The sequence below is a fragment of the Canis lupus genome, chromosome 1, assembly GCF_003254725.2.
Source record: "Canis lupus dingo isolate Sandy chromosome 1, ASM325472v2, whole genome shotgun sequence".
NCBI classification, from domain to species: domain Eukaryota; kingdom Metazoa; phylum Chordata; class Mammalia; order Carnivora; family Canidae; genus Canis; species Canis lupus.
In genome coordinates this window covers 106,253,136-106,276,983 of record NC_064243.1, presented here as the reverse complement: position 1 = coordinate 106,276,983, position 23,848 = coordinate 106,253,136, and the positions used below count along the sequence as shown (strand labels likewise).

Genomic DNA, 23,848 nt, shown 5'->3' with positions numbered 1-23,848 from the left:
CTGGAGGAGAGCCAGCATGTGACCTCCCAGGCTCTAGTCAATGCCTGGCTGGCTAGCGGGGGGGCCCCCTCCCCACCCCTCTCCAGGAGCCCCTGGAGGGAAGGGCCCCCCAGGCAGATGCAGGCCAGGCCGGTAGCAAATGAGCAGATTTATTGAGGCAGCAGTGGCATCAGGGAGCAGGGGGTTTGGAAGGGGGCTGGGGCCTCCACGGGGTCCATGAGGTGCGGGCCTAGCCCTTTCCCAGCACGTAGGGGCCAGATCTGGACGCGTAGAGACTGCACGACAGGTGGCCCACTTCTTGCCTCTGCTGGGTCAGACCGTCCGCAGCCAGCAGCCCTTCTCTTCCACCTCCTTGGTCACCACCAGCAGCACCTCACACAGGCCCTGGGCCAGGGCAGCTGCCAGGAAGGCCCTGGGCAGAGAGATGAGGAGACTGAGGCCCAGGAGCCTGGGTGTTGCCTCCTGGGGAGTGGGGAGCCAGTGCCAAGCCCCAGCCCCAGAGTCGCCTCCCCCTCACCTGACACCATCCTCGTCCCCTAGGGCCTCGGGCGCCCGCAGCTTGGAGTCCAGGTTGTAGTAGACGCCATCCACCTGGCGGAGGGCCACCCAGTGCCGCCGGCGCAGTGGCAGGGACAGCAGCCCCAGGGACATGGGTGAGGGCAGGTTCAGGATCAGTCCCAGTACCTGGGACAGGGCCAGCTGGGACAGGGGCCTGTGTGGGTGGAGTGGGGACACGGCCGTCAGTGTCCTGTGCTCACCCACTGGCCCAGGGGTACTGAACTCGTGGGAGCCAGGCTGGCATGACAGCAGGAGCCCCCAGGCCTGCCCAAGGACTCTCTTCGCTCTTTATTTCCTTTCATTCACCCATGCACCCAAATCTCCCACCCATCTAGTGACCACCCCCCTCAACTACCCAACTATCGTACACCCAAACATCATTCATCTACTGATGTAACTGATCAGCCAGCCAGCCACCAGCTCAACAACTTACCCACCATCCTCCAACACCTCATCCAGTCTTTAGCCATCCACCTGTCCATCTGTCCATCCATCCCTCCAACTATCCAACCACCTATGAGCTATCCATTGCCTATCAATTATCCTTTATTAACTCATCCACTTCGTCAGCCAACCACCACCTCCTCAACACATCCAATTACACATTTACCATCCACCTCATTACCAGATTACCGTCTACCTACCCACTATCCGTCCATCGGCTCATCCTATTGTCCGTCCTGTCATCCCACTCATCTTTGTACCATCTCCCAACCCTTTGGCTGGCCATCCATCCATCATCCACCCATGCAAACCTTCCACTCATTGTACCCCTTCCTTCTCACCTCCTATCCACCCACCCTCTGCTTTATCTCACACCGATATTGTCACACCGCACCCACTGTGCCAGGCTCAGCACACATGACGCAGTGCTTGGGGTCCCACCTCCTTCTGTCCCACCACACGGTGGCCAGGCCCAGCCCCTGCAGGGCTGCCATGATCACGTTGACATCATAGTTGCCGGTGCCGAGGAGGCTGCGATGGGGATTCAGCCGGGAGTCTGGGGCCAACCTGGTCAGGGGATGGTCAGAGCTTGAGCTGGGGGTCCCTGAAAAGGTCTTGCCCTCCCTACAAAGCAGGAGAGTCCCAGGGACCTTGAATCATCCAGCCTTTGGACTCTTCCCTTTGCTCAACCCCATGGCTCATCAGCCCCAAGCCTGATCCCACCGTCCCCAACTCTCTCTGCCCTGTCCTATAGCCACATTTCCCTGCGCAGGCCTTGTCCTCCCTGACCTGAAGCCTCATCTGGTCTCCCCACCTCTCCTCCAGCCATCCCCCAGCTCAGGAGGCCCACCTTGCCACTATTTGTCTCTCTGGGTCCTGCCTTCTCTGAACAGTGGCACCTTTGTTCTTTCTCTTGGCCCTTGGTGGGCAGGGGGAGGGGGAGGGGCAGGGGCCTGAGAGGGAAAGTCTGTGTATTATTTTCCTGCATATCTGTTTGCCTGACCTCCCTCAGGGCAGGGCCTATACTGGACTCATCTCTGGGTCTCCAGCATGGCCTCAGCATCCAAGAGTTGATGGACCCCTGTTGTGAATGGCAGAGGAGATGAATAAATTCTATAACAATTGGTCTGAGGGGCTGGGACTCTGCCTGAGGATGCTGGAGGGTCCATGGGAGGGCTGTAAGCAAGAGTGAGGAAGACAGGATCATCTCTGGGTGGAGCCTCATGTGGGTTACTGAAGGAGGAGGGATCCAGGCTTGGGACGGAGGCTGTGGGGACAGAGAGGAGGAGACAAGGCAGAGCGGGAATGGAGGAGCGATGTTTGAAATGTTGCATGGTGAGGAGGAACATTCCCGGCTGCCAAGAGAAGGAAGCCGTGCCAGAAGGAAAAAAACAGCCTGTGCAAAGGGCCAGAGGCATCATAGCAGGGCTCATCTGGGGACTGGGAAGAACTGTGATTTGGGGGGTGCAGTGAGCTAAGAAACTGCAGAGGAAGGTGGGGACCCACAGCATGCAGGGCCTGGGGTATTAGGCTGCAGGACTTGGGACTTCTCCCAGGGCTGCTGAGGAGCGGTGTGAGGGCTGTGAGCAGAGGAGGGCGGGGTTGGCACTGTGTATAGTGTGGACAGGCGGGGAAAATCCAGAAGCTGGGAGGCTGGAGGGGATGTGAGGATGAGGATCCAGATAAGGGAAGGTGAGGTCTGAGCTGGGGCAGTGGCGTGGCCATGGTGAAGGGCAGGTGTGGGCAGCAACATCTCCATGTCCCAGGCTCAGGGTTCCCCAGGTGGGTGTTGGAAGGCCCGGGGCTCTGTCCCTGCCTTGCTGTGAGACCTGGTTGGGTCGCTCTGCTCCCGAACCCTGCTTCTCCAGGGGTTAGGGCGGGTGACGGTCACCTCTTGCAGATCTCATCGGCAGCCTCCTGGCTAAAGAGCTGCTGCTGCAGGACGTTGTTAAGGGCGTGGACGGCACACAGCTCCAGGCGTTGCCGTTCGTGATAAACCGAGGGCCGGCTCGGCTGTGCTCCTGGGGCCTGGGACATGCCGTCCTCGGCTCCTGCTTGGGGGCGAGGGAAGAAGGTACTTGGGGGCCTGGGATCTGGAGGCCCAACCTGCCAGCAGGTCTGGGGGGCACTGCCGTTGAAGTGGGGGCTCAGGGCAGCCCAAGGGGACACTGGGCCGCTGACCCTGGCTCCCCAGGCCTTCTCCTGGCAACGGGGTACCTCCCTCCCCTGTTGCTAGGAAAAGGCCTCTCCTACTCACCTAGCAACAGAGGGCTACCCCTGCCACATCCCTAAGTGAAAGGGATGGTGGTCACCGAGCAAACCCCCTCCCCTGTCCCTAGGTAACGGGGTCCTTCTCTGGTTCCGTAGCAACAGACGACCCCCTCCCCAACTAGGTAACAAGCCTCTCCTCTGGTTTCTTAGCAATAGAGAAATCCTCTCCCCTGTTTCTAGGTAACAGGGTCTCCTCCAGTCGCCTAGCAACAGAAGACTCCCCTCCCCTATCACAAACAACAGGGTTTCCTGCTCCTGTCTCTCGGCAACAGGACCCCCTCCCCGGACACCAAGGAACAGAGCCTTTCCCCCCGACCCATACCCCAACCGCGGCGCTCGCCCGTTGCCTGGCAACGCCCCTCACCCCTCCTGCCTCTCTGCTCCCCGAAACCAGGGGTTCCCGCATCCCCCTGGGCGGCGGCTGTGGGTTCCGACCGCGAGGCGGGCAACACCGCGCTGTGACTGGCCAGGCCGGACGCACACAGCTCCCAGCGGCCCCCGCGTGCCGGACTACAGGTTCCGGCGGCCCCCGCGAGGCCCTTCGGCTTGGATCGGAACTTCCGGGGAGCTTGGCTCGGAAGTCCACTGTAGCCGGGAGGACGCAGAACTGCAATTCGGTCGCTGCGGCGAATCCCGGAAATATGCCCTACAGGGCCCCTCCTCTTTGCGTGCAGGGGCCACGCCCCCTGATGCTCGGAGGATTCTGGGAAATGTAGTGTGTAGGCTCTCGCGAGAGCTCCCGGGAGTGTGACTCCCGCAGGTGCTCATCCTCCATGGTGGCACCAAGCCTAGTGTGAAGTCGCCGCGTGACGTCACAGAAGGGAACCAAGGGACCAGAGACAACGGACCATGCAGGGAGAGGAGCTTCCAGTGTTTACTGAGACAGCGGGGAGGCCCGGGATGGGGACGTAAATGAGACGAAGATGTCCACCAGGGAAGGAGGCGGCTTCTCAGCAGAGATGGATCCCCGGCCTGGAGGGGAGCTGGCAGCAGCCTGCGGGGGTGGAGGGAGATACAGGGAATAAAAGGCTGGGACCGCGCGATGAGGAGAGTCAGACACCTGCTGGGAGGGACCGACCCGGGTGGGGGAGGAGACACACAGGGAGAAGGGTGGTGGGATCCCAGCGAGAGGCAGAGAAGGGAGGTTCCTACAGGGATGGGTCTCTCAAGAGTCAAAGCCGGGGAGGAGAAAGTGAAGGAGACACAGACATAAAGATCAGTCAACTAGAGACCATATCAGACCCGCAGACCCAGACCCAGCCGGGACCTGGGCTCTGCGGATTGCAGAGCCAGGGCCTGGGGAGAGGGGCTGCAGGGGCCGCACCCAGGAGGCTGCGCCAGAAGGCGGTAACGGTGGCCGAGCCCGTGACGGCGCCTGGCTCAGCGGGATTCTCTCTGTGGGTGTGCACAGCAAAGCTTCGGCCCGAGGGGCCCGGCGGGCCGCTCAGCTCCACCTCCACCACGTGCATGTCTGTGAGGCTGGGGCAAGCAGGGTGGTGAGCCTGGCTGGCCTGGCCCCCCGCCTGACCCTCCCACACGCCTTAGCTCACCTGAGATCAGCCACAAGCACCCCGACCACGTGGTCAAAACCCAGGCTGGGGGCGGCCAGTGCAGCGGCCGCCATGGTGTTGGAGTTGCGAGGGGCCAAGGGGCAGAGCCCACGGACAGGGCCTTCGTAGAGCACTGTGCGAGGCCCAGTGCTGGGCACTGCAGCCAGCCGTCCCTCGAGCCGGAAGCCATCGGGGTGCGTGGCCATGGTGACACGAAGACTCTGGAAGTGACAGCCAGGGTGATGGGGCCGGAGGTCTCTGGAGGCCCCCTCTGGTTTGCCCGGGATCCCGGCAGGTCCTCACCTGGAGGCCCCCTGCTGCGTCCAGTCTGGTGATGTCCTCAGTGCCCCACAGGGCCCCCCGGGCCACGAACACGGCATGGTGCCAGCGATGCGAGGCCTCTCGCAGCTGCTGCTCTGTGGCCTGGTCAGCCAGGGCTGAGGGGGACCCCACCTGGGGTGGATGGAGGTGGGGGGGTTGCTGAGGTCAGGGGATGGATCCCACTGTAGGGTAGGGTGGGGCCGAGGCAGGCTGGGCAGGGCTCACCAGGAGGTTGGAGTAACGCAGGATTTTTGCCCCAGATTCCTGGATTATTTTGGGATGGGCCACTTCCACCACAAGGTCAGGGTGCCTGGGGGAGGGGAGAGATGGGGGAGGGCCTTGGAGAGGCATTGCAACTCCCCTCCTCAGACTCCCTCAGAGCCTCTGGAGGCCCGATGCTCTTCACCCTGTTCTGAGGGGAAGCAGGATGGTTTGTCCTGTCTCACGTTTGGCCCAGAGAGGGTAAGGGACGTGCCTGGGATCACAGCACCTGAGGGAGGCCAGAACAGGAGCTTCAGGGAGCCCCAGCCTTTCATGGGGAGATCACTGACCTCTCCCCGAGAGCAGCGAGGTTCTGGAGCTGCAGGGCAGGGGGCACGCTTCCTGCCATTCGTCCTGGGTCTCGATTCCAGACAAAAACAAGTTCTAGGCCCAGTTCTGGTCCCTGAGTCAGCAGGTGAGAAACAAGGGACTGTCCTGGGGGGAGGGAGGAAGATTCAGTGAGAGAGGGACAAGGACCCAGAAGGAGGGGGACCCAGAGAGATGGAGGCAGAGACCCAGAGGGAGGGGGACAGGGACCTGGAGGAAAGGGATAGGGACCTGGGGGAGGGGGACAAGGGCCTGGGGGAGGAGTACTCAGGAAGATGGGGGCAGAGACCTAGAGGGAGGGGACAGGGACCTGGAGGAAGGGGATAGGGACCCGGGGGAGGGGGACAAGGACCTGGGGGAGGGCTAATCAGAAAGATGGGGGCAGAGACCCAGAGGGAGGGGGACAGGGACCCATGGGGAGGAGGACAGGGACTCAGAAATACCGGAGCTGAGGGAGGGTACACTGACCCAGGTGGGGCAGGGCGGGGGGGGGGGGGGGGGACACAGAAGCTTAGGTAGAGGGCAGAGAATCAGAAAGGGGGGAGAGGGACCCAGAGAGGGGGATGGGGCCCCGTGGTGGGAAGTGGACGGTGCTCAGGCAGACACAGGGGCAGAGCCAGGTTGCAGATAAAGACCCCTGCCCCCTTTCCTAGAGGTAAGTATGTGTGTGGTGGGCGAAGAGCTTTGGGGGCTTCAGGAAGAGGCCAGGGGAAGAGGCCCCAGAGGTGGGGGACTCACCAAGGCGGCCGTAGCCCACCACCCCTACCCTCCTCGGGACCCCGTCAAGAGCCATGTCCTGGAATCTGGTGGCCTGCGTCAGGCCCCAGCTCTCAGCTGCTCACTGCCCCCCTCCCCTCCAGGCCTGGGCAGTGGCTGATCTTTGAACATTTGACCCTTGATCCTCTCCAGAGCCTCCCTTCCCCACAGTGGCTCAGTGGAGAGGGTGTGGGTCGGCTGGGTGGGGGTGGGGATGAGGATCCTGGGGCGGTGGGCGTCCAGGGCCCCGCGTGGCCTCCACTGTACCCAGCCCCTTCCTTCCCTGCATTCTACCCTCCTCCCTTCCTGCTGATGTGGAAAATTTCCTCTGCAGTCCCCAGCCCCCCTTTCTGGCCAGCCAGGTTGTCATGGAAACTGCATCCTGCTTGGGGTGGGGGTAGAGAGGGTTGGGAGCCAGGGAGAAGAGCTGCTGATGGGGTCTCAGGGCTCCCAGTCTGTCCCTTGCTCCTGGGTTTCTGGTCCCTGCCCTCAGGCCTGCTACGCAAACCCCAACCCCATGCCTAGGCACCCGTGTTTCTTGTCAACGTTCCTCCTCCATCTTTTCCTCCCTTGGTTCTGTCCCCGACTCTTTTGCTCCCTCCCATCGCTGTCTCTGGGCCTCTCCCTGGACCTCCAGCCCTCCAGCCCCGCCCCGCCTTCTCTGGGCCGGCTGCCATTCTGTCCCCAGCTGGGCCAGGCCCCGCATCTCCTCCCCACCCCACGTTCCCCGGGAGGCCTGGCCTGGTGGCGCCCCACAGGCAGAACAGAGCTGGAGCCCAGCTCATCCCAGCTCTGTTGCTGCAACCCACCCCCTCGTCCCCAGTCCAGCTAATCCCAGCTCTGTTGCTGCACGCACCCCCTACCCCAGGGTCTGTCTCCAGTCTGGTTGCCCCTCTGTTCTCCTGACTTCTCACCTTTCATCTACTCCTCTCGCAACTACAATGCCACCCCCCCAATACTGAGCTCTCCCTCCCACAGTCCGCCCCCTCTCCCCACCTCCCACTGACTAAGGAGAAGTCCGTGGGGCCTGCGGAGGCCCTGAGGTCCCCCCAAATGAGGCCCAGCCACTAGTCCCTGCAGGTGCCTGGCATCGGAGATGGCGACGGAGGCTGCGGCAGCAGTGCGGCTCCCTGCCCCCAGCCACCACCTGGTACCCGCTGCAGTATTGCCATGGCAACCAGGATCGCAGTGAAAGAGGATGGGAGAGAAAGAGCATGAAAGGGAGGGACAGGGAGCCAGGCTCCAAGAGTCCCAGGTTGACAAGTGGGAGCAGACAGTCACAGGCAGACAGGGCCGGAGACCCCAGACGACCATCGCAGGGGCAGGCAACAGTCGCCGGCGCCTAAGGGAAGAAAGTGCTTTAGTAGGAGTCCCACGTCGAGAAGGGGGCACAGAGCACACATGACCCAGGCCTGCCGAGTATGGGGCCCCAGTCCTGTCCGTGGGCCCCGTCTGCCGGGAGCAGCGCCTCATCCCCAGCACACCCTCCACTTCCATCGGGCTGTGCGGGGCTAGACAGCACAAGACTGCGGCCCTGGCACGTCCCACCAGCAGCTGCCCTGCCTGCCGTCCCCTCGACCCCTGGGGTTCCCTCCACCTGCTGGCTCCTGTCCCTCCCAGGGCTCTGTGGGAGCCCCTGTGCCTCTGAGTTACAGCGCCACCCTCTCCCGCTCCCATCCCTCTGCCTCTGAGCGAGTCTGACGGAAGTGCAGTCTTCAGCCCAGCCGGCAGGCCCAGCAGCTCCAGCAGCCAGGAGCACCTCACGCCCTTGCCCTTCCCCGTGCATCCTGACCCCTTCCTCCCGGCAGGGGCTTGTGGGTTTGCAGAGGGGTCAGCAACGCTCCGGTTTGACTCCGTTGTGGATTGACTCGTGTCCCTTAAAAAGATGTGTTGAGGTCCTGACCTCCAGGACCCGTGAATGTGATCTTATTGGGAAACAGGGTCTTTCAGATGAGCAAGTTAGGAGGTCCTGCTGCAGCAGGGTGGGCCCTAATCCCCTATGGCCGATGTCCTTCATTAAAAGGGAATTTGGACAGAGACATGGAGGGTGCGCCCAAGGAAGACTGGAGCGTAGCGGAGCTAGAAGAGGCAGCAAGGATCCTCCCCTACGGGCTCCAGGGGGAGCACGCCCCGCCCACACCTCCTGGACTCCGAACTGGGAGTCACCCAGCCCGTGGAACCGGGGGTGGGGGTGGGGGTGGGGTGGTCATGAGTGGGCGGGGGAGGGGGGGGACAGGGCCAAGGGGCCCAGTACATCCGGGTGCGCTGGGTGCCTGAGTCCGTCTCCGGGGGTTCTGAGGTCAAGGGTGAGGGACCTAAGGGCCCCCAGAGGTGCTGACCCCCCTGACCCTCCAGGTGGGGCCCCTGACACTTGACTTCAACCTCTTTGCTCCCCAGGCCGGTATTCACTCTGTTTTCTCTGTCCTCCATGCTTTCATGACCCAAAAAAATATTTTTTTTTTTACTTTTTCCGTGTTTTTTTTTTAAAGTAATTACAGAGCAGGTAGTCGTTGACGCAAACCTCCCTTCAGTATCAAAAGAGTCTGTGGGGCAGGTGAGAGCCAGGGGTGGAAGGAGGGGAGGGGCAGGGGGTCTGGAGGCTCTGACCACGCGTCTGTCTCTTCAGTTTCGAGGGCGGAGGGGCGGGAGGGGGGACAGGCGTCAAACTGCAAAAAATGAACCGTAAAAGGAGGGTTGTTGGGGATGAGGGGAAAGGACACCCCCCAAAAAGCTCCTCTCTCCCCCGGAAGGCGGAGGGCCGGGAAGGGTCGTTTGAGAGCGCGAGGAGGAAAAGCGGAGGGTTCCAGCCACTTCTCCTGAATCCGGCATCCCCCTCCCTGCGCCTGGGATGGGGGCGGGGGCGGCCGAACCGCGGAGGCTCGCGTCCCGGAGCCCCGCCCTGTCCTCGCGGGGGTGCGCCGCCCTGGGGTCCATACGCAAGCGGGGCTGCGGCCCCTCCGGCCCCCACCTGCCCCGCGCGGTCCGAGGGCGGGGCCAGGGCTGTGGGGAGGGTCCCAGGGGGGCCCGGGTCCCCGGGGGCGCGCCCCCTACCCCCCACCCCGCCCGGCGGCTTCAGATCTGCGTCTCTTGCACATTCTCCTTGGAGCCACTCTTGAAGAGCAGAGGTTCGTGGATGGAGTTGAGCCCCGGGGGGCCCTTGCCCCCGCAGCCCCCGCCGCTGGGGTTGCCGCTGTAGTGCGCCTTGAAGGCGGCCGCCACGTAGTGGTGGTGGTTGAGGTGGTCGCGCTCCAGGGCGGGCAGGGCCAGGTGACTGTCCCCGCCCACGCCCCCCCCACCGGCCACTGCAGCGGCGGCGGCCACAGACACAGCCGAGGCGGCAGGCAGCTCGTCCTCCACGTTGATGATCTCCACGGTGCGCGTGGGCCCGTGGTGCTTGTGGAGCTGGTGCTGCTTGCGCAGCTTGTAGAAGGCCACGAGCATCACGGCAGCCATGAACGTGATGGCCACGAAGCAGCCGATGATGATCTTGGTGGTCTTCATGACGTCGTCCAGGTCCTTGAGGGCGTTCTCCGTCACGTCCGTGATGGGCACCGTGAACGCCTTCTCCGTGGGCCGCGAGGAGCGTGGGGCGGGCGCCGTGGTGGACGACGAGGCAGGGCCTGCGGCGTCCCCTGGCCGGCCCCCGCCCCAGACGCCGTCCGTGGTGGGCCCGGGTGGCTCCTTCTCCGTCCCCCGCGGCTGCAGGGTCTCCTCTCCGGGCTGTGTCTCCAGGGTCTCCACGGTGACGGTGGTAAAGTAGGTGTAGCCGCCGCCCCCACCGCCTCCCGGGCTGCCCCCGCTGCCCCCTGGGCCACCGCTGCCGCCTCCAGGGCCACCGCCGCCAGCCGCCACGGGGTCCACGGCTGACACGTTGAGCGTGGCCGAGGCGGTGGTGTTGCCTGCGGAGTTCGTCACCATGCACGTGTACTGGCCCGTGTCCTGCACCGTGACATTGGTGAAGTTGAGTGTGCCATCGTGTAGGACTGAGATGCGCACACGGTAGGAGCCGTGGGTCATGAGGGTGCCATTGGGAGTCAGCCAGTTGACGGAGGTCATGGAGGTGCCCGTGCGACACTTGAGCTCCGCGGCCATGCCCTCTGTGACATTCAGGTCCGTGGGCGGCTCCACGATGACCGGCGCATAGCAGGTGAAGTGCGACTGGTCCAGCTCCCCGATGTAGCGGCCCTTGAGGCCGGCTGGTGCGTGGCAGCGGGCACAGCACGTTGTATTGCTGGGCACTGTCTCCTTGAGCCACCAGCTCAGCCAGAGCACGTCGCAGTTGCAGTGCCAGGGGTTGTGATTGAGGTGGACGCGCTCCAGGCGGTGCAGGGGCGTGAAGAGGTCGTGGGGCAGCGACATCAGGTTGTTGTGGGACAGGTTGAGCTCCTCCAGCGACTTGAGGTCGTCGAAGGCATTGCGCTCAATGGTGGCCACCTGGGCGTGCATGAGCCACAGCTTGCGCAGGCTGGTGAGGCCCTGGAAGGAGCCCGGGCGGATCAGGTCCAGCCGGTTGCCTGACAGCTCCAGCTCCTCCAGGCGCACCAGGGCTGTCAGGTTAGGGATGTCCTTGAGGTTGCACATGCCCAGGTTGAGGTAGCGCAGGTTGACCAGGCCCTCGAAGGCCGCCTCCGAGATGTACTCCAGCCGTTTGAGCTCGCCCAGGTCGAGGCGCCGCAGCGAGGGCACGCGGTTGAAGGCGTATGAGGGGATGCTCTCGATGGGGTTGTTGCGTAGCCAGAGCTCCCGCAGCTTGGACAGGTACTCAAAGGCCTGCGTGGGCACTGTCGTGAGCCGGTTGTCGAACAGCTCTAGCGTGTTGAGGCTGGGCAGCCCGTTGAAGGCGCCCACCTCGATCTTGCGCACCAGGTTCTTGCTCAGCTGCAGGATCTCCAGGTGTCGCAGGTGCTTGAACGTGTCTGTCCGGATCACCTGGGGTGGGGGAGGGGAGACAGGCGAGAGTGAGGACCTGTGGGTAATCATCAGAGAGGGGCGCCACCACCAGGCCAGCCCTCTGTCCCTCGTAGTGGTGGGGCGGGGGAGTGGAAGACCGGAAGATCATGTTGGGTAACAGTTTGATGGTTTCTGACAAGGCTAAACACACCATTTACACGCATCACACACCGTTACACACGGCCTGGCCAGCCCACTCCTGACTATTTCCCCGAGGGAAAGGAGAGCAGATGTCCCTCCAAGGTTGCCTGATGGGTGCCCCTGGCAGCCGTGTTCCTAACAGCCTAACTGGAAACAACCCAAATGTCTGTCGTCCGGGGAACAGCCAAACACGATGGCTCCTGAAAAGGAAGCAGCTATCGATACACATGGCGAATCTCATGGGGGGGTATCGTGTTGAATAAGAGAAGCCAGACACAAAGGAGGGCCTATGGTAGGGTCCCATTGGTTCCACATTCTGTGTGTCCTAAGCAGTGGTCTCTGAGTGCGTAGGGGGAGGCCAGGCTGGGAAGGGACATGAGAGAACTTTCTGGGGTGATGGAAAGGTTCTCAGCTGGGGTGGTGGCTATACGGATGAATACAACTGTCAAAACTCCCCAAACTGTACCTAAAACAGGGGCATTTTGTTATATGTAAATTATACTTCAAAATGTAAGTTACGCCTCAGTAAAAAAGATTGAAAATACACCAACAGCTAACATGCACTGAGCCCCTCTTTGGCACCAGACACCATTCTAAATGCTTTATGGGCAACGACCCATTTAATCCGCCAAAACTGTCCTACGAGATAGGTGCTTACTCAATATCTGGGACTATGAAATCCATAAAGCTCTGAATACCGGAAGATTTTCCCAAACTTTGGCACCAAGTACCATTCGGTGGTAGAGCCTGATCAGAACTCATAAGAAGCTCGTTAAAGCTCTTCTTGCTCCCACACATGCGACTATTCTGACACTTCACTCTAGAAGTCCCACACTTGCTAAGGGGAAGGTCCCAGGGGGCGCTATAAACTATGTGCTGGACATTGGTACCTCACCCTTTAACAGCAGAGGCCAAAACACATCTGCTGTTTTAAAATTATCTCCATCTCAGCAGGAGGCAGAGAGAGGTCCAGTGACTCACCCAAGGTCAGTCGGGAGGAGGTGACAGACTGGGACTGGCTGGAGGCCGGCTGTCCCCGCTCTTCACCCCTGAACTTGGCTGCACCCCCTCTCCCATCTGAGGCAGAGGGGCCACAGGAGGGGCAATGCTGGGCTGGGCACAGAGGCAGAACCTGACCAGATTCCCCTTAGCAGTCGCAGTCACAGTGCTGGCTACACTGAGTCATGGCCTACCCTGAAGCCATCAGATGGCATTTCTGAAGCTTTGTTAATGCCTTGGGGGAATGCCTGCCTTATGATATTAGCTGGGAAATAGAGAACTCCAAACACCATACTATGTGGTCACCACTTTTTAAGATTTTACTTTATTTAAAGATTTTATTTTTACATAATCTCTCCACCCAGCATGGGGCTTGAACTCACAACCCTGAGATCAAGGGTAGCATGTTCCACTGACTGAGCCAGCCAGGCACCCTTCTGACTTCGTAGAATTTTAAAAAGAACCTGAAGAATTAGGTGTACTCATATATGTACCAAGACTGTAATACTCTAAGCTCCTGGTAATAAATTCCAGCTGTCGGGGATTAAGGGCAATTTTTATTTACTGATTTCTTTAGTGAACCTAAGTTACTTTTATAATAAGTAGAAAAACACTTTGAAAAGTTTTTTAGGGGCACCTGGTGGCCCAGTCGGTTAAGCGTCCTACTCCTGATCTCAGCTCAGGTCTCAATCTCAGGGCTGTGAGTTCAAGCCCCACACTGGGCTTCATGCTGGGCATGGAGGCTACTTAAAAATAAATAAAGATTTATCTTTAAAAAGACTGTACCTGAGAGGCACCCAGCTTAAGGGACAATAAAGATTCTCGATACTGTCATAATCACAGAATAACAATACCCACTACTTAGGTCAGTACTATTTTCAGCAGAAATACAATGTGAACTCCAGATTTACTTTTATATCTCCTAGAAGCCACATTAAAAAAAAAGAAAAAGAAAAAGAAACAGGTGAAATCAATTTTAATACTAGATTTATTTAACCCACTCTATCTAGAATTTATGATTTCAACAGGTAATCAAGATGAGAACTTATGAATGAGATATTTTACCCTCTTTTTGCACCAAGTCTTTGAAACTCCATGTGTGGCTTACAGCCCATGTGCTCAGTGGCCCCGTGTGGCCAGTGACATCACATTAGGCCGGGCAGGTTTACCAGGTGCTTCCTTGACTCCTTGAAGCTTTGTGAACACAACTGTGTTTTATCCTCCAGCAGCTTTATGAGCTAGGACTGGTGGCACCTGTTGCCGAAAGGTGGGAAAGGAAGCCCACAGAGGTGGCCAGTGGCTGGGACACCATCTGTACAGTGAAGACAGAGCCTGGTTCAGGCTCCCCCTCCTGGCTATGGGGCCTGTTGGTTGGACTCACTGGGCCTCCCATCCAGGGCTGGCCATGAAGGGAGAGTGAAAGCCACGTTGGGGGCCGTGCTGTGATCACTGGAGAGTGCTCAGGGGCTCTTGACCCATTGGTTGTGGTGTTGGCGTTCCGCAACCAGCACACTATTGGGGTCAGGGCCTGTGAAGGGTGGCTCTTGGGACGGAGAGCCCCTTACTGCACCATCTAACTGAAAATCAGGGATATGAGCCTAACACTCTCTGGGTGGGACCCGCCAGTTCTCCACTGTTCTCTGGAGCCAGCTCATGTTCTCTGGCTCCCCATCCTTTCCCCTCCTCTCCATCCCATGGCCCAGCCTTGCTCATCTTCCTCCTCTCCCACCTGGACACCAGGCCCCAGACTTCTGTTTACGCCCACACCCCCTGTTTCTCCAGGAGCCTCATTTTTCCCAGCACAAGGTTCTTCCACTCCACACTGACAAAGACTAGGAATGATGACGAGCCTCCGGCCTCCAGCGGCACTGATGGGTTTGGGCTTGGCACCACCTCCCCTTCCTCTTCCAGTGTCACCTCCTCCTCCTTTTCCTCTCAGCAGGTCCCAGAATGCAGCCTCTGGGACTCTGCACTTGCTGTTCCCTCTGCCAGGAAGACTTCCCTACTTTTTTTCTGGCCTCCTGCCATCTGCCTATCAACACCCAGCTCCTATGCCACCCAGCCCCCGCCCCAGCCAACTACATGCCCTGGTCATCCATCAGAGTCCACGCACCCCCAGGGGCCACTGTCTCAGAGGCCCTTCCCAACCAGAACTGAGAGTGGTTCCCTCTGTTCCCTCCGTGGCAATCAGATTCCTGAGGAGAACAGCTCAGGGCCCCTGGCCTGAGGAAGGGGTCTTTGTATGCTCAGGGCAAAAGGGACAGATGAGGAGATACAATTGGGCTGTTAAAACTTTGCGATTCTCAGATCATGTGAACAGTTTCCAGGAACAGTGGGATGGAGTTTGGGGAGACAGCTCAGAGTAGGGACCAGGAAGGGACTGTCCCCTGGAACATACATCAGCTAAAATCTCCTACAAGCTTTGGTGGACATTAGATAGAATAACAAAGCAAATTTCCATATGCCTTTCCCCCTGCTGCTGATAAAAGTGATATATACTCATTTCAGGAAAAAGTCTACAAAGAAAAGAAAAATCAGCCACAGGCCCTCTACTTACGTTAACAATTTGGCATATATCCTTACAATCTTTTTTCTATGTATATAATGCAAAGATATCTCTTTTTCACATTTTTAAATATTTTACAACATTTTGGTGACATAATATACTCTCCTTGGCCCTATATTAATAGTATTATACTGGAGGGCTGCCTGGCTGGCTTAGTTGGTAGAGCGTGTAACTCTTGATCTCAGAGTCGTGAGTTTGAGCCCCATGTTGAAGGTAGGGATGACAAATAAAAATAAAACCTAAAAAAATAGTATTACACTGTATTTTCCCATTTTGTAATATATGCTTCAAAAACGATTTCCATGGCTATCTTGAATTGTTTCCCAGGGTTATACCTCCTGTGGGACATCGAGATGGACTTGCTGGGGTTAATTATTTCTTTTCCTTAATACGCTTCTGCCTTCTCTAATTTCCTGTAGTGAACATGGCTAACATTTATTTATTTATTTATTTATTTATTTATTTATTTATTTATTTATTTATATAGAATACAGTAGACTGTATTCTTTTTTTTTAAAGATTTTTTATTTATTTATTCATGAGAGACATAGAGAAAGAGAGAGAGGAAGAGACACAGGCAGAGGGAGAAGCAGGCTCCATGCAGGGAGCCCGATGCGGGACTCGATCCTGGGTCTCCAGGATCATGCCGTGGACTGAAGGCAGCACCAAACCGCTGAGCCACCAGGGCTGCCCTACTTTTATTTATTTTTTATTTTTATTATTTATTTTTAAATATTTTATTTATTTATTCATGAGAGACACACAGAGAGAGGCAGAGACACAAGCAGAGGGAGAAGCAGGCTCCATGCAGGGAGCCCGATGTGGGACTCGATCCCAAGACCCCAGGATCACACCCTGGGCCAAAGGCAGATGCTCAACCGCTGAGCCACCCAGGTGTCCCTTATTTAGTTTTTAAAGATTATTTACTTATTTGGGGCACCTGGGTGGCTTAGTGGTTGAGCATCTGCCTTCAGCTTAGGGTGTGATCCTGGAGGCCCAGGATCGAGTCCTGGGATTGAGTCCCATGTCGGGCTCCCTGCACGAAGCCTGCTTCTCCCTCTGCCTCTTCCTCTCTCTCAGGAATAAATAAATAAAATCTTTAAAAAAATTTTTAAAAAATATTATTTATTTGAGAGAGAGAGAGAGAGAGAGAATACAAGTGGAAAGGGGCAGATGGTGAAGCAGACTCCCCGCTGCTGAGCAGGGAGCTGTGGGGCTGGATCCCAGGACTCCAGGATCATGACCTGAGCCGAAGGCAGGCATTTAACTGATTGAGCCACCCAGGTGCCCCCATGGCTAACTTTTAGAGGGGGATAAAACCCCAGTAAATGCTATCACATGAAGGAGTCTGGTCAAAGCTCGCTGGTGGCACCTGCAGAATCTGACTAGGGGAAGGGACAAAACACACTTGGCAAGATGACCTCGAGGTGGGTTGGCTTGGGGTCTCTGTAGACACCCCGCCGTATACCCAAGACTGGAAGCGTAGCCCCAGGACCCTGCGAGGCCCTGGGACCTGGCTTCCGTGGCCACGTGGGTGGCTGCAGCCTTGGTTCATTCCTCCAAGGGAGCACAAGGAATATGTGGGCTCATCCCGTGAGGTGCTACACAACAGCAGCAACAAAAAGCTTCCCTGATCAAAAACATCTAGAGTCATGCGGTCCCTCCTGGAGGCGCCACTGCTGCAGGCTGGAAGTCCGGGAAGTCCTGTGGGGAAGCACTGTTCCACTTTGCTCCACTCTGGGTTTCCCAAACATCACAGGCAGAGAACCCTCCTTGCAGGGTGCCTTTTATCATCGCCTTGGGAAACGCTTGCAGCACAAAGCAGGCCCTCACTCGCTGTTTCTATTAGAAATAATAGTAAGGACAACAGCAGCTGGAGGAGGAGGATCTGGTCATTGCTAATCACCAGGGGGAGAATGAGGTGGGGTCTGAAAAGGTTAGACTTGAGAATTTGGACCGAGAAATCTAGAACAAAGGGGCTGCTGGCCCAGGAGCTAGAGACAACTTACCCTCACCCAGTCTCGGTGGCACTTAGTTCTGGGGCCTCCCCAGTTCCCAGGAAACTCATCTGCAAGCTGGGGAGCAAAGCACTGCATTCCTGGCTGCTCCTCCCTCCTTCCAGGGTCCCTGTTCTCATTACAGCTCCCCACCAGCTCACACCAAGGAGGAGGGGGGCCCTCCTCTGGAGCCCTCCAGGGCTCCCCAGTGCTTTCACTGCTTTCTGCATCAGAAGCCCGCTTGGCCTGGCATTTGCCTGCCTCTCCCCTCTGCATGGCCCCTGCTCTTTTCAGTCCTCACTCCAGTGACATTTTAGCCATTAACACCTTCTGGAACTATCCTTGCATATGCTGTTCCCTCTTCGCAGGATGCCTTTCCCTTTTTGTCCATTTGGAAAATTCCTGCTCTCTTCCCTGGATCCAGACCAAATGTCTCTTATTCATTCATCCATCCATTAGTTTTCATTGCATGCTCCAGATAAAGCAGTTCTGAAGGAGCAAATGGGGGAGGAGCCATTGGCTGTGAAAGGGCATCGCAATGTCAACCTTACAACGTTGTCCTCAAGACTCAAGAGAATCACTGACATTTGCTTAGCACAAGGCTTGGTACTACAGGTGCTCACCGAATCCAGGTGACAGATGTCAGGCTCTGGGCCGGGCATTCATTTGTCACCTCAGCTGCCCCCCACCAGCCCTGCAAGGCAGCTGTTGTTAGGCTTACTTTTCAGAGAAGGAACCTGCTTAGTGAAGTCACACAATGAGGAAGCAGCAGAGCTGGGGTTTGAACCTGGAAGCCTAGGCTCAATGAGGTCCAGTGACTCAGTCGGGCTGCCCACTGGGCCCTCTGGGGAGGGGTTTGAACCTGGAAGCCTAGGCTCAATGAGGTCCAGTGACTCAGTTGGGCTGCCCACTGGGCCCTCTGGGGAGTGCACAGCTGGGATTCCAGTCCAGAGATGCTCCCACATCTCCCGGGTCCTCTGGATAGAGGGCTGAAACTAGGATATGTCCAGAAGGTGTATGCTGGCAGAGTCTGAGGCTGCTCCTGCTCTGTGCGCTTGATCTCAATACCAATGGGAAGGGCATGTGTGAAGGGAGATGAGGGGCATTTCCAAGGGGGGTGGGGTCCCCCCAAACACTTTACTAATGCACTTGAGAACTAAGCAGGACGGGGGTGTTGCTGTAAAGGGAAGCTTGGCTTTATTGAAGATGTGCTGTAGGGTTGCTTTAAATAGTGAGTGCTTTTATTTTTACCAGGATTCCAGGCAATTCTCCCTCCTCTGCAGGATGCCTGGGGAGGCAGCCTAGTGGGGAGTTGCTGGGCCCGGGGTGGAATCCTGGCTTTGCTGCTGACCAGCTGTGTGACCTTTGGTAAGTGTTCTATCTCTGTCTATATCTCTGAGCCCACATTTCCTCACAGGTGCTGCAGGATTACTGGGAGGCTTGGACAAAATTGTGAGTGCTTGGAACATGGCAAGCATGCAGTAATATATATATTTAAAATTGCTGATTCAGCTCATAATGATCATTAATGTTTGTCCAACTCTGGACATCCAGTTTCTTCCTCAGTATCTTTCCTCTACAGTGGCTAACATGCTATTCAGACACTACCATATCCCTGCTCACAGTCCTCCCTAGCACCTTTGATCTGGGGTCAGAGGCCCTGCAGGACTCCCCCAGTGCCTCTCCTCTCCTCTCCTCTAGCCCCAGGGAGATGTATGGGTTCCATGTGCTCACCATGCTCTTCCCAGCCTCTCTGCCTTTGCACAAGCTGTGCCCTTTGCTCAGAATGCTGTCTCCTTCCTTGTTCTCTGGGAAATTCCAGTTGCCTTCCCTGTGGCAAGCCCTCTTTGTTCCCCTGCTCACTAAGGCGTCACACACCTTCTCTTATCACACCGGCTTAACGCAACCCTCTCCTTGGCGAGTACACTCCATCTGGATGGTTTCTGCATTCCCTTTCCCCTAGTTCATGGCCAACTTCAGCCAAGCGTGTTGAGTGAATGGGCCAGAGTGGACAAGACTCTGATTTGGAAATCACCCCAGTTGTGTCAGTTGATTTGCACCTGCACACTTTTTGGCCTGGGCGACAATGCCAATATATCTTGAAGCCCTCAGTGGCAAAACTGGGTCCAACTTACTTTCTTTTTGTTGTTGTTAGCATTCACCCTCTTATTTGCTTTCATCCATTCTGACCTGGTATCTTAGGGTGTCTTTTGGATTTTGTTTGTTTCTTTTTTTTTTTTTTAAGATTTTATTTATTTACTTATGAGAGACACAGAGAGAGAGAGAGGCAGAGACATAGGCAGAGGGAGAAGCAGGCTCCCTGCAAGGAGCCCGATGTGGGACTTGATCCCGGATCCCAGAATCATGCCCTGGGCCAAAGGCAGATGCTCAACCGCTGAGCCACCCAGGCGTCCCTGGATTTTGTTTCTAATACAGTCTGAAAATCTCTTGTCCTTTAACTGGAAGTTTAGTCCATTTACATTTATTGTAATCACTAATACACTGGGAATTATTCTTACTGTTGTTTTGTTTTGTGCTTTTTGTTTGTCCTGATTTCTTGCAGCCTATTCTTTCTCCTTCCTGTCATCTTTTTCACTGATTGAGTTTCTTTTTATTCCAGGTTCTCCATCTACAATTTTGGAATTTATATATTTTCTCTTTCTCTTCTTTTAGTAGTTATCCTTAAAATTTAACATACATACCTAAAGACCAAAGTCAGCCAGTTCTTCTCCTCTTCTCCCAAACAACACCAGGCTGATCCAATCCTTACTCTGAAACAAAGTGCCATCCTGGGCAGGTTCCCAATTAGGCAGAAGGGCGAAGCCATTATTTGTTAAGTGCCTGTTGTGTACCAGACCCTGTACTAAATGCTCTGAGGTGGTGATTTCACTTAGTCCTTGTAGAAATCCTATCATGTGGGGGTTACCAACCACATGTCTCTGCCTCTCCTCATATCCAATAGTTTATTGCTGAGGAAATGGAGATTCAGAGAGGAAAAGTTCTCTCTCTTCAGTCTTAAAGTTCCAAAGTAACAGAACCAGGACTTGTAGTCTGCTTCTCCTCAATCTAAATAAATATGAAGTCTCCATCAGGTCTATCCACTATAAGCCAAGAGGGCTGGACTCTCTGTTGTTTTCAATGTATTCTTTGAGCTGTGACGCCTGTTCATTATTCAGCCACTATCCATGTGTTGTTTTGCTCATTTGACAGATATTCTTTGAGTGTCTGCTATGTGTCAAATATCTTGCTGGGCTCTGGGGAATCCAGCCGTGGACAAGAAAGACACAGCCCTGACTTCCCAGAGCCTGACCTCAAGTGAGGAGGACACTAAACATAATTATGTAAATGATCACTTAGGTGGCAATGGTGTAAACAGATGTGAGTGCTGCCCTGGCTGCAGGGGGAGAGACAGGTGTGGACCACTCCAGCACAGTTTGCAGCCTATTCTTTCTCCCTTCTCTCTCACTCCCCTACCCACTGGCCCCAGAGCAGATGATCTTAAACCAGAGCACTCAGTGACCACTGACACAGAGTCAGATGGACAAGGTGGGGAGGTTCTTGGGAGTGGATGGTTCCCCCTGTCCTTCCAGCTTAACATTTGCCTGGCAGGACGCTGATGTTCTGTGATGTCACAGAGGAAATAGTCCTGGGGTTTCTGACGACCACCTAATAGCCAAGTACGTATGTCCCCTCACTCCTTTAGCTCACACTTGCTGAGCCTTCCTCCATGCACACTTGCCTCCGTGCTCAGTGTCAAGGGTACAGACAACAGTCAGGCAAGGGGATGTGGGCTCATTGAGGACCACTACCAACCCCCTCTCCTCTCCTTTCATCCTGGAACATGGCCTCTTATTTATGGGACTTTCCACTTCAGCTATGGTAGGTAAACATCACTAACACTGAAAAACCTCACTGTGTTCCGTTGGGATTTTTAAGGAAATAAATTGTCAAGAAATCCTTTATTAAAAATTTAACTGTGGTAGGATATGATTAAGTGAATTGTTCATCTTAACACTATTAAGATAAATTGTTCTTATACATTTTGAACGTAATGAACCGATAACAAAGTTTAGTAGTTTACAGTCTTGTGTTAGTTTTTTGCATTCACAATTTAAAAAATATTGTTAGTTTTCTGTACTCAGTGCTTTTGTAATGACTTCCTGTAGTTCCTCCTTCCCTGAGATAAGGGCCTTGTGCCTCTCTTTTCAGTGGGGACTTCCTTGAGGGAGGCTGGCAGGCTTGGGGGTCCTTTACTGAGCCACTTGGCCTAGACTAAGCCTCCCAGGTCCTCAGTGTCCTCCTCTGTAACATGGGGGCAGGGGCCTCAAGGACTAAGTGAGAACAAACCCGTATCACAGCAACTTAGCACAGCCCAGGCACAGGGTAGCCACTTAGAATACAGCCTCTTCTTTGTTTCTACCTTATGCCACCCAGTTATAAGTTCTAAACCTTCTAGAAGGTTGCAGGCTATGCTAGCACTGACCTCTAGGCTGACCAGAGGCTCTGTGCCCCACCTTCCAGGAACCACATTGGGTGAGGATGGCTGGAGCCAACCTGTCAGCCCCCACAGGCCAGCCCTCCACCGCTGCACTCAACTGGTCCCTGCCCCAGCCCCATTGACTGCTCTTGCTTGTGAGCCCGGTAGCCTGGTGGTTAGATTGCTGGAGTCCTGATGGCTGCTCCTTTACTACCTCTGTGACTTGGGGTGAATTTTAGACCTCTGGGGGCCTGCTCCCCCATCTGTGCAATGAGGATGATAAAATCTACTTCCTAGGATTAGTGAGAGGATTAAATGCCTTTTCACACATTAGGAGCTCAGTGCCGGAGAGCTCCTGGCATCTGCTGAGTGCACCATCCCTGTCTGTGCCTGCCACTTTCCTTCTCTTCCTCCTCCACACTTGGGCTCATGCTGTCCCCTTCTGGAACACCATCCCAGCCTCTGCACCTGCTCAGGGCACTAATCACTCAAGGCTCTCTAAAAGAAAGCTTTTCTCCTTGCTAAGGCCTTCTAACCATCCCTGCCCTGTGAGACCTCTTCCTCCCTGATGCCTGCCCCATTCACTCACATATGTGACCATCCGTCCACTCACCCTAACCTGTCCCCTTCCTCCTGCCCTTCCCCTTATCTCCTTCCATTCGTCCACCTAGGAGTTGCCTTCTTAGGCCTCCTGGGCCAAGCCCTGCCCTGTTGGTTGAGTCTGGCCTGTTCCCTACCTCTGTACCCTCACCCCCAGCCCAGATAAGCATTTGAACCCGGGTGCAGATAACTGCCTGGGGAGGGAGGTAAGAGCACCCCAGCTTTGCCTAAGGCAGTGGATGGGCAGGGTTAGGTGAAGACTCAGTCCAGGTCAATGGCTCCTTTGCAGGGAGGGTCTCTGGTCCTCTGCCCCTCCCTGTTCCCCCCACTTTTACTTAGCTCCCACCTCCATCAGGAGCACAAAGCACCCCAGTCCTGCTCTCTTGTCTTCCATGCTTCCCTCTCTGCACCCAGCTCTACAAACATCCGGTTCACTGTGCCTACAGCAGGGCCTGGCACACAGTAGTTGCTCAGTGAATGAAGCAGGGCTGTGAACTGGGTGCTTGCAGACAAGCCAGGGCCAGGCAGACATAGGAGGGACAGGTGGTGGCAGGGACAGGGACTCATGGTCTCAGGGCAGCCCCAGCTTGGAGCCTGCTTCCATGTGGGAAGGAGACTCACTTCTGGGCATCATAGTTGTGAGGATTGAACTAACAATATGTGTGACCCGTGAGGAAGGGTACCTGGTGCCAGGCAGGTGCAGAATGTGGCTATGGCCATTCAACGTCAAGGTGTGTTTTCAGAAGGGCTGGAGGGGCAGGATGGGTGAAGTCTGGGCCCAGTGGTGGGCCTGGGGAAGGAACAGACTAGCCTGGGAAGGGTCTTCACTGCAAGGGGAGCACTGGCTGTTTTAAAGTCCAGGGGTGACATGGTGGCTCTCAGTGGGGGGACAGCTGGGGGCCGGAGGCCAGGAGGGAGCTGGGGTGAGTATCCTGATGAGCAAGGACAAGGCTGGAGCAGGGCCTGGTTGCGTGAACAGAGTCACGACTCACTTACAGTGTTGTGATTGTATCCGAAGGGCTACATAGAGCCCAGACACCTACGAATTAGGATCTATCAGGAATAGTGTTGAAAAAAGTCCAGTTCTGCAGCCAGGCTGCCTGGGCTAAGTCCCAGTTCCCCTCCTGACGGTGGCCTCTTGCCCAAGGGCCTTCCTCTCCTGCATCACACTCTCCTCAGCCTGTGACATGGGGTACAAACAGGGCTGTCGTGGAGCTTGGAGCATGGCTGGGGGCCACACACATCCCCCTACTCCCACCCTCCTGGGTGAGAGGAGGGCTCAGAGAAGTGATTAATGGATGGATAGACATGGCTCTTCTGTCTCTCATGTCTCATCTACTCCACTGAAACATGGGGACTGCCACCTGTCCCTCTCCTGGGGCTGTCATGAGGCTCGGAGGACACATGGCTCTGCAAGATGGCAAGACGTTCTCTAAGTTGTTAATTTAATAGTTGCGTCTTGGGCCAGTGGTGACTTGACAAGTGTGCAAAGTAAATTGGAGTGCCACGGGGATCGGGGGGCCTTGACCTGGCTAGGGTTTCAAGGAAGGTGCCTCTGAGGCTGAGACATTGCCCTGAGTCAAGAAAGAGCAGGGTGACTGTGACAGAGGTCTCACTGTCAACACTCACT

At 56.2% G+C, this 23,848-nt stretch overlaps 3 protein-coding genes and 1 long non-coding RNA gene across 12 annotated transcripts in view; 1 reads left to right on the top strand and 3 right to left on the bottom strand.

Annotated features, from left to right (window-relative positions):
• Positions 1 to 133: 133 nt before the first annotated feature.
• Positions 134 to 3,917, bottom strand: JOSD2 (Josephin domain containing 2). 4 transcript variants are annotated; one of them, XM_025424152.3, is made up of 5 exons: positions 3,596 to 3,917; positions 2,894 to 3,056; positions 1,444 to 1,569; positions 518 to 712; positions 134 to 412 (listed from the first exon to the last, which is right to left on the bottom strand). In XM_025424152.3, exons 2-5 carry the CDS (start codon positions 3,037 to 3,039, stop codon positions 313 to 315), a joined length of 567 nt encoding a protein of 188 aa, XP_025279937.1. In that variant the 5' UTR covers positions 3,040 to 3,056; positions 3,596 to 3,917; the 3' UTR covers positions 134 to 312. The 4 variants fall into 4 exon arrangements, with proteins under 4 accessions (XP_025279937.1, XP_025279936.1, XP_025279935.1 ...); XM_025424151.3 differs by having other exon boundaries at positions 2,894 to 3,053; positions 3,596 to 3,916; XM_025424150.3 differs by having other exon boundaries at positions 3,638 to 3,912.
• Positions 3,918 to 4,123: 206 nt separating this feature from the next.
• On the bottom strand, positions 4,124 to 6,627 carry ASPDH (aspartate dehydrogenase domain containing). Its single transcript, XM_025424144.3, has 7 exons — positions 6,471 to 6,627; positions 5,696 to 5,840; positions 5,370 to 5,454; positions 5,127 to 5,276; positions 4,824 to 5,044; positions 4,598 to 4,752; positions 4,124 to 4,267 (listed from the first exon to the last, which is right to left on the bottom strand). Exons 1-7 carry the CDS (start codon positions 6,523 to 6,525, stop codon positions 4,224 to 4,226), a joined length of 855 nt encoding a protein of 284 aa, XP_025279929.1. The 5' UTR covers positions 6,526 to 6,627; the 3' UTR covers positions 4,124 to 4,223.
• A 2,803-nt stretch (positions 6,628 to 9,430) lies between these two features.
• The window catches only part of LRRC4B (leucine rich repeat containing 4B), a 62,124-nt gene continuing 47,706 nt past the window's right edge, over positions 9,431 to 23,848 (bottom strand). For all 4 annotated transcript variants that reach the window (XM_025424137.3, XM_049108738.1, XM_025424136.3 and 1 more), the window contains one exon: positions 9,431 to 11,417. In XM_025424137.3, the coding sequence (XP_025279922.1) occupies positions 9,561 to 11,417 (1,857 nt within the window). In that variant the 3' untranslated portion in view covers positions 9,431 to 9,560. The remainder of the gene's footprint in view (positions 11,418 to 23,848) is intronic.
• Positions 20,525 to 23,848, top strand: part of LOC112645103 (uncharacterized) — a 57,065-nt gene continuing 53,741 nt past the window's right edge. For 2 of the 3 annotated variants that reach the window (XR_003126969.3, XR_003126970.3), the window contains exon 1: positions 20,525 to 21,020. This is a non-coding gene — a long non-coding RNA (uncharacterized LOC112645103). The remainder of the gene's footprint in view (positions 21,021 to 23,848) is intronic. The other variant, XR_003126968.3, reaches the window with a different exon arrangement.

Excerpts from the sequence above, each read along its gene's own strand:
- JOSD2 (XM_025424152.3), bottom strand. The coding sequence starts at position 3,039 with ATGTCCCAGGCCCCAGGAGCACAGCCGAGCCGGCCCTCGGTTTATCAC. Across the intron at positions 713-1,443 it reads GTGTGGTGGGACAGAAGGAG|GCCCCTGTCCCAGCTGGCCC; the intron begins GTGGGACCCCAA and ends CCACCCACACAG. Across the intron at positions 413-517 it reads GGGGACGAGGATGGTGTCAG|GGCCTTCCTGGCAGCTGCCC; the intron begins GTGAGGGGGAGG and ends CTCTCTGCCCAG.
- ASPDH (XM_025424144.3), bottom strand. The coding sequence starts at position 6,525 with ATGGCTCTTGACGGGGTCCCGAGGAGGGTAGGGGTGGTGGGCTACGGC. Across the intron at positions 5,841-6,470 it reads GGTGGGCTACGGCCGCCTTG|GACAGTCCCTTGTTTCTCAC; the intron begins GTGAGTCCCCCA and ends CCCTCCCCCCAG. Across the intron at positions 5,045-5,126 it reads ACGCAGCAGGGGGCCTCCAG|AGTCTTCGTGTCACCATGGC; the intron begins GTGAGGACCTGC and ends TGTCACTTCCAG.